At 33.4% G+C, this 9,029-nt stretch overlaps 1 protein-coding gene across 7 annotated transcripts in view; it reads right to left on the bottom strand.

Moving 5' to 3' along the window:
- LOC106462141 (lethal(3)malignant brain tumor-like protein 4) overlaps nucleotides 1-9,029 on the bottom strand; it is an 81,012-nt gene that overhangs the window by 52,870 nt on the left and 19,113 nt on the right. For 6 of the 7 annotated variants that reach the window (XM_022389297.1, XM_022389303.1, XM_022389301.1 and 3 more), the window contains exons 3-6: nucleotides 7,113-7,213; nucleotides 5,368-6,588; nucleotides 4,624-4,882; nucleotides 2,529-2,679 (exon numbers count right to left, since the gene is read on the bottom strand). In XM_022389297.1, coding sequence (XP_022245005.1) covers nucleotides 2,529-2,679; nucleotides 4,624-4,882; nucleotides 5,368-6,588; nucleotides 7,113-7,213 — 1,732 coding nt within the window. Of the gene's footprint in view, nucleotides 1-2,528; nucleotides 2,680-4,623; nucleotides 4,883-5,367; nucleotides 6,589-7,112; nucleotides 7,214-9,029 lie in introns of those variants that run through there. The other variant, XM_022389304.1, reaches the window with a different exon arrangement.

The raw sequence follows: 9,029 nt of genomic DNA, 5'->3' as shown, positions 1-9,029 counted from the left end.
AGAATTGATAAGAATGGAGACTATTTCATTTAATAAATGTTTTGTTTTTATATATAAGTTGTTCGGGTTTTTAAATTCTAAAAAAGACAACATTAAGTTCTTTACGATCAAATATATATGTATATATATATATATACACACGCACACACATCCTAATGATAGAGCTGATTCAAACCAACCACCAATCAAAAACTAAAATGTTGCTGTTAATCAAAGAGACTGGAAAATCCAGTGGATTGAAGTTCCACATCTATTAATTGCAATTGGACCACTTAAGGGATAATATGTGCTCTCATCCCAAAATACTGAAGAGATTTGAAGGAAGCACACAAATCCAGAGATAGAACCATAGATTCCATTCCATAGATTGAAGCTGGATGGGAGGTGGCTGAGCCAGATGTAAAACATGGCGAAAACTTGTACAACCCAGCAGAAGACATATGATGCTGATGCTAGACCAAAGGCTAGATCCCCGATTTGCAGAACCTGATCCCTGTATACAAAATGTAGCTAAAGGCAAGATGAATTGACTATGAGAATGTGGAGAAACTTGGGCATGCACAGACCCGGTGAAGAATGCCAATGTAGGATGAGAAAGGACTCCATTGTGGACCAGGAAGAAACAAAGAATGGGTTGAGTTGAAAAAGAATGGTGGTCCTCCATGAATTTCCCCTTGTCTTAGTCAAAACATGTAAACAGGAATAAAATCCTGGAAGAACGGGATCAACTGTCACTACCATTCCTGTGATCAGTAACTCTGATAGCCATGAAATGAAAATCCACACCCCACTGGTCAGGTGGAGATGGAAATACCACAGGGTGAGAGTATAATGGAGGTGGAGAATGGAATGGAAAGGTTGATACCAATGCTGCTGGCAAAGGTTGGCCCAACTGTAATGGCCTTGAAACTAAGATCCGAGTCTATTCAGCTGCTAGAGCCAAAAACGTTTGAGAGGTCAACAACAACAACAAAAAAGCAAACAGGTGACAGCAATATGCAATACAAACACCTCTGGGACACCCGTGAACATGACATGACGATAAAATAAAAGCCACATGTAACACCCAGAGGCTATAGCAGGTAGACAAAGTCCCTTCACCAAGGTATCTCAATATAAGGAACTGAAGCAGGTAATCTGACCAAGGTAGAAGTCAGTAGGAGACCCCATTCATCTGCAAATTAATATGGGGACCATTGATGGGGTGCTAACAAATTGAGGGGGAAGAAACATAACAGAGAAAGAGTGAGGAGCAAACAAAATACAAAAAATGTGATTGGTTCATGAACCAACCTGGAACCCCACATATCCAAAATTAAATAATTTTAGTCTGTGGAACTGAAAAAAATACATCTTCCTGGAGATGGAAAGCCAAAGCATGCAAACAGACAAATGAGGGTACAAGGTATATCTATCCTGTCATGTAATAAAGCAGTAAATCTCTCAGCATGAACCAGGAATATCAGGCGAAGAAGGAAAAACTAAACAGTCCCCCTCCCTGCCCATTCCACTCAAAGGTTACAGAGAAAAGCCCCAAAATCTCATAACCCATTGACTAAATGAAGAAAAGGAGTAGGAGGTGATTGATCCAAGTTGGACTCATGAAAAGCCAACTTAGTAAAGAAAAGCATCAGAAAAACTCCGTCCAAATTCTCCCCAGAATAACCTTTAGCTCCAGGAGAAAAACACACCCAGACCACATGTATGTTTTCATCTCTCAACAAATCAAAACACGGACAGCCTCAACTGAGAGTGACACCCCCCACCCCAACTATAGAGAGATGCTAGATAACAAAGGAGGAATAGGAGAGGTCGGGTTGACCTCCATGCTGACAATGGTTATACGAGAATTGATACCCACAAACATCACATCCAATTTTTTTTTAAATGAAATTATAATTATACAAAAATCCACAAGGCAACGCGAAAATTGCATACCATAATGGAACGAACCACAGCACTTCCTCACACAAAACCATGACCCACACTCTGTAGAGAAAAAGTGATAATATTATCTGAAGATATTGCCAAGGGCATTTAAGTGGGGTATAAAAGACTGGAGCATGTGAGACCAATGCTTAGATAGGCAAAGCCAACATCATGGAATAGCTAAAGTGTCAGAGGAGGGTAAGTATGTTTTGGAACTTATTTTTTAAGGTGGTACAAGTACAATGACTTATTTGAGCTGCTTTGTCATTTTTTATGTTTACACATAACATTTTTTTTCTTTTTCAAAAACAGATCCACTTCACCCAGCTGAGTATCTCTGCTTTTTTTTGAGAATTTCATCCCTGCTTTTGGTATTAGTTAATGCACATTGCATATTTAAATAATATCATAAGTTCTGTGTCTGAAAACTTGCTACAATTGTTTTGTACAATATTAATGTATTGTACCAGTGAATAATTTCACCAACTATGTTAATAATTTAAAAAATTGCCTTTTTTATTGTGAGTAGAAAAACTGGTAACAGACAATGAACCAGAATTTCATGTGCAACCAGTTTTTTAATTATTATGACAACTTACTGCCAAACTGTGGCACATTCTTGACTGCAAAACTTTCCATTTTTATAGAATTCATTTAGTAATCCATAACAGCCACAGTTTTCGCATTGAAATATATCTTCAGAATGTCCCTCAGTATCTATAGTTTGGCCCATATTCACAGAATGAGAATCTGGAATAAAAAATTAATTAACATGTAATGAAGATAGGGAATGACATAAGAGAAACACTTTTATAAAAAAGATCGAACAAAACTTATGTAAGATTTATTCTGATTTGAATGACATAAGGATAAGTTAGCATTTCTGAACAAACCACAATTAAATTAAAATTAAATATCACTCCCTCAAAAATTAGGTAACAATTATTTCTATAGTTTTTATTATTGGCTACAAAATGTTTCACTTCCATTTATCATAACTCATACCAGAAAAATTATGAAACAAAATAAAAAATTAATCCATAAGAAATGACCATGATAAACTCTCTTGCTAGGGGCTCGATCAATTCGACCTAAAAACTGACCCCATATTGACTTTTATCGAGGTACCATACTATAACTTCTAATATGTTTTATGTAGCTTCATGAAATTTTGCAAGCTTTCAGTAAGCGTTAATAATCATTTATAGACAAAAAGTTAAAATTTTTAAGGAAGTATTTTCACTAAAAATTTCTCCATGAACACGTGGAGTCAAAGTGTTGATTGCTCTGAGTGCAAAGTTAATTTCATGCTAAGATTAAATATAACTCTATATAAGGTTGGTCAAATTGACCAACCTCATAATTACCAAAAAAGAAAATTGAAATAAATCTAAATTACCATTTTTTTTCTTTCTAGAATGACTTTAAATTGTAATATGAAACTACATTCATTTATCCTAAGTAGCTTTAAACTTGTACTAGTTTACCTCTTTTTATACTTAAATTTTATTGCTTCATTCCTCTTTGAACCATGCCTAACTGATAATAAAATTGAATATTCCCACCTCAGAAGTTGTAAGTCAATTGGCGAACGTATAGTTCACGTTACCCTATCAAATCACATAATGCACGGGCTACTTGTGAGTTGCTTACAAGCATATCTCATAAGAAATTTGTATTATTTTTTCATTTTACCTAATCTAAACTTATCTAACATAAAAAGTTTCCAAGTTTTACATTTGAGATACTTTTATAATAATAAATAAAGAATACACATAAAAAACAAGAAATATGGTACTTACATGGGTCCTCTTTGCTTTTGCTGTCAACTGTCGATGAAACTTAATCCTACTTTTTTACTAATGGTACTACTGCATTAAATATTTGTTATTCAATTAAATAATGTGCCAAAGTACACATAATAATAACAAGAAAAAATATTACTATCAAAATATTTCTGCCTTTCTAACTATGAGACAAGAGGCATTAAAAATTCAGCTAAGCTTGTTGATGTGTTACCTGCGGGAATAAGGTTTGAACTGGAAGCAAAACATACAATTCTATGTACAGAAAACAATATAATATGTCATTTGACAGATTTTAACTTTTTTTTTTGGCTTTCTTTTGGTTATAAGATAGTATTTAACTTCCAATTTATGAAAGAGAGGATGTAACAGGTGGGTATGGCAACAGGGGTCTGTTCTTCTATTTTATAGCTCCGTAACCAAACAAGATTGAAGACTATAAAAATTACACTTTGCTTGAGCAAAGTAAATATTATAATGAGTAATTTATGTAAAATTTTGAATTTCTCAGAGGGGTGGTAAATAAATTATAGAAAAGAGGGTACCTAATGAGAAAATATCAAAATTCTCATACTAGGGGAAACTCAAGATTTTTTTTAAATGTTGTCTATAAAATTAAAAACTTAAAACATATAATATTAAAATTTGGATTATCAGCTATATTTTACTACCAAGCATATTTATACACCATGATAATAAAGTAGTTTAATTAAATTTTCAATGTAACTCACTAACAACTTTTTACATTGTGCAGAAAAATATGCCCATAGTGAGAGGGTTAAAGACATTATTGCATGATCTCTAATCTATTTTGTGCAATGTGTTGAAAACATGCATTTCTAAACCAATAATTACAAATTAAAACAATAAAATATAGCTGTTTTTTTACCTTTTTCACTTTTTACTTCACATGAAAATTGTTCAGAATTTTCTTTGTGGTTGACAGGTGGCAACTGTTGAGTAGATTCTTTTTCCTTATTATCTGTAATAGAAATGCCATTTTTCTCTTTATCTTTTTCCCAAATTTCAGCTGCACTGCTGATTTGGAAGCTTTCATCTTCAGTGCCCTCCAAGGTGACTTGTGCATCATTTCCTGTGTTATCATTTTCTGTCACCATCTCAAGGATCCCAAACTCATTAAGTTTAAACTGCCAGAGAAAAAAATATTTTGATGATGCACCTTCTTTTAATAATCGAAATTTAAAACAAGTAAAAGGTTGTGTTTCTTTTTAAGTTTGTTCTGTCAGTAAAACTACTTCCTTATCCCTACAATATTGAAAAGATAATACAAAAAATGTATCTATACATAACAGTATCTAACCAGGTGAATTCATTATTATTTGAATTATGGCTCAATGTCTACAAACTACAAAAGTTCATTGTTGGATGCTTTTTATGGCATAGAATTATCATTTACTTTTACAATATTGTCTATGGATTATTTTCACTTGATTTTTTTTTACACATTTATTGTACCCTGGTTCTACCCTCAAATAATATTAATACAGTCTTAGTTGTGTTTACATTTATCATGTTACCATGAGATTAATTTATAATTAATCTTTTTTGTTGTATTATGATAATTTATTTAGAATAATTAACCTAGATTTCTTAATATGATGATGTTTTATACCTTGATATTACTGCCTGGAAGAGTTGCTATTCCATCTTTCCAATCCATTGCTTCAATAGGATCAAAGTCAGGATTATTAGGGTCTGTCTTAGAGCCATTACTTGAATGATTTTGAATACTTGGATTTGTATGTAACAAAGGAGTTAGAACAGGTGCTGAAAAACCTGATGATGCTCCCACAGTTAAATTTGTGGCAGAGTTTAAAGTCAAAGATGATGCTACTGATGAGGTAGACACCAACAGAGGTAGAGCTGCAGAACTGGAGGACTGAACAGAAGACTCAAGCGGACGGGGAGATAATGTGAGAAGAGGAGGAACAGAAGTCTCAACACCGGAAACACATGCTAGTGAAATAGGAGGTTGGATACTCTGTACAACTTTAATGAGTCCACCTGTCCCTGGAGGACCAGAAGCCAAAGAGGCAAGAAGAGGTACAGAAGAGACTCCAGAGGGCAAAAGAGGAAGGGCTACTGATGCACATGGCAGACCAAGAGTTGGTGGAGTTAACACTGTTAAACCTGATGCAAGGTTTTTTGGAGCTAACACTGGAAGATTTGATGTATTTGTTGATGAGATGGTTGTCAACAGAGGTTCTGTAGGTTTTATACAAGAAGGAAATATCTCAGTCAGCCTTTTCCTGTCCCCTAACATAGGAACTGTAGTAACTGGGATCTCAGAGTTTAGTTTAGAGTTAGCTGTGATTTCAGCATGGCCATGTGTAACTTTGCCTGGAAGATTTACATTACTGACTGGCACTGAACATGAAGATGCTGTTGTTCCAATGATTTTTGAGATTGTTCCCATTGGATGTTGAGATGAGAAGCATGATACAGATGATATAGAGCAAGGTGTAATTGTGGCTGCATTGGACATTGTTACTGAGCCTATCATTCGGTTCGGTGAAGCAGACGGAACTAAAAGCTGTGGTGAGCTGATAGAAGGACGAAGGGAGTTAACAACAGCTAGAGGGGGCTGGGGAAATGAAGGTCCAGCTGCTAGCCAACTGATATTTCCTGAAGTTGGGGTAAGAGGTGGAATGCTACTAGATGAAGGGAGTGAGGTTTTGGTGATATGTACAGGTATTGAGATGGTGGCTCCAGCCATTGTGACTGTAGGGCCAGTAGAGGCAGCACTCAAATTGCTTGGGATGAAACTAAAAGTTTTGGTTGATGGTTTCTCTAGTATATTGGAACCACAGTCGCTGACTACAGTTGTAGCAGGCTAGAGAAAAACAAAATATTTATTAGTCTTGCATTAAAGCCCTGTTTCTTCTCTAAGTAAAATAATTTGATGTAAGATAATTAAAACAGGTTATATTAGTAAACATTAAAAAAGGTTTACTTCATGTGAGACCTTGTTACACTCTTTTTTTAGATGGCTTACACTTGAGAATATATCTATGTAATTAGACATTGAAATAGCTATGCAACAGCAACAACAACAAAGGTAAGAAAATCCTCTTCCTATTTCATAACCTCCAAATAAGGAATACTGTTTAAGCTCAGCATTCTTTTTCAATTATTTTATATGATTAATGGAACAAACAGAGAGACTGCATACAATCCTATTGATTTTAGCATGCAAAAACCATCAAACTTGTTATAAATATAATAACCAATGCAGTCAATTGTTATTTTTCCTATAAAATTATACAAACACTAGCTAGAGATGTTGATCCTAGAAACTCACATGAGCAGTTCTAGTTAGAGATTTTTGATCTTAAAAAGTTACATTACGGCACCCACCTGAGATTTGGTTCCAGGTGTTCCTGGTATACCTGAGACAGTTACAATAATTGGTTTCTGAAGAGGATTTCCTGGTGTCTCACTTCTGAAGTCACGAGTTACTAAATATAAACAAATGTAGAAATATGGTGGAAAGTGACATTCTTTATAGAGAAACATATAACTCTGAACAACCAATTTCCTTAAAATTACAGTCCAAGAAAACTCCAACACTATTCTATATAATGACTGAAATAAATCTATGTTTTGTGAATCAACTAGTAACTCAGTACAATACATAATATGTTGTGTTTTAATCTTTTATTATATACAATAACTAAATTATGCCCTATATTATTTTCTGTATTAAATTTTTAATACATATTAAGTTATATATCAGGTGGTTTCTTATTAAAAATAATAAATACATTAAGAGCTGTTTCGCTTCCTAAGTCACATTCTAATAACAACAAAGAAGTGTAAGCCCATAAGAAAAACAAATTGGTTCAAGATGTCACTTGTTAATTACAGTATTAAGTCTGATGCTAATGTATACTTGTAAATTATGAGTAGGATTTATTTCTCAAGAAAACTTTGTAAAAACTAGTATGCATCTGGTATTGGTGTTTCAAGTACTTTAAAATTCTCTATTATCATATAAAACACTGAATGGCTTATGTGTAAGAAACAGGAAATACTTCAAAGAAACTTCACCTCGATGTAAAAAGCCTAATATATTAGAAAAGAGTAAGATCAAATGAAATAAGTGCTTTTTCAACAAAACTAAGTTCTTAAATTTCACTTTTAGTGAGATTTATCCTAGACTAGCAATGTTATATACACAATAACATGATATTTTCAAATTATATTGTTGTATTATATAGACATCAAGTATTTGTAACTGAGAACTTAAATCAATGTGTTAAAGTTTAAATTACATAATTTGTTATTAATTCAGAACAGCACGAAGAGCTTTAACAAATTTGATTGTGACCTAAGTTGCATTTGTTGAACTACTTTGATTTTCTGCATGACAGGAGGCCTCAAAGGCTGTTATACTGATTGGAAATCATTATAGCTCAGTTCTAGTTTCACTTTCAGTTGTAAACATGTCTCAATTTAGCCAACTTCGTATACATTTAAAATTTACTGGCCAGAGCCTAACCTGTTGATATGCACTTTAACTGATTTTTCAAGTTAATTGTGAACTTTATATTTGGTTATTTGTGAACTTTGTGTGAAGTGAGCAAATACTAAGGTAATTAGAGAACTGATTTTTGTGGCCTTTATTATTTAAGTACCAATTTAAACATAATCAAACATTTTTATTTTATGTACAGTATTATCTGTTTACTGATTTTTTTATTTTTTTTTATAAACTGGTAGGCCTATACATATGTTATGAGTACCTAGGATTATCTTTTACTTAGATTCTACTGTCCATTTATTTTATTAATTCAAGATTTGATGTTTTTATAAAATTGTTTTATGACAATGTATGTTATGCAAAATGTACATGTTTATACATTTGTACATTTAAGAACTAAAAATTTGCTTGAAGATGATGAAAACACTCTTCCTAGCATCAGTGGTATTGCTAGTGATGGTTCTTTTACTTCTAGCATTCTTAAGATAAATTGTGCTCTGCATGTACAAGCTAAGGAGGCATTCAGAAAGCTTTTTACAACAGATTGCTTGCTTGTTGTGGATGGACAACCTCTGTCGGCATTCAAAACTCTAGTTAAAGTGCAAAAACAAAATGGGTACAACTAATCTCAAAAGAACTGATTTTCATTAGAACAGTCAAGCAAGGTCTACCAGTTTATTTCTTTGTTGCCTTACAGAACACTGATAGCTTTGGTGGTAAAAATGGAAGTAATCTAAATAGGAGAATTGATGATGCATTCAAAGGTAATGGAAAGGCTTCAATTTCAACAG

The sequence above is a fragment of the Limulus polyphemus genome, unplaced genomic scaffold, assembly GCF_000517525.1.
Source record: "Limulus polyphemus unplaced genomic scaffold, Limulus_polyphemus-2.1.2 Scaffold1102, whole genome shotgun sequence".
NCBI classification, from domain to species: domain Eukaryota; kingdom Metazoa; phylum Arthropoda; class Merostomata; order Xiphosura; family Limulidae; genus Limulus; species Limulus polyphemus.
This window is presented reverse-complemented; position numbering and strand designations above follow the sequence as displayed.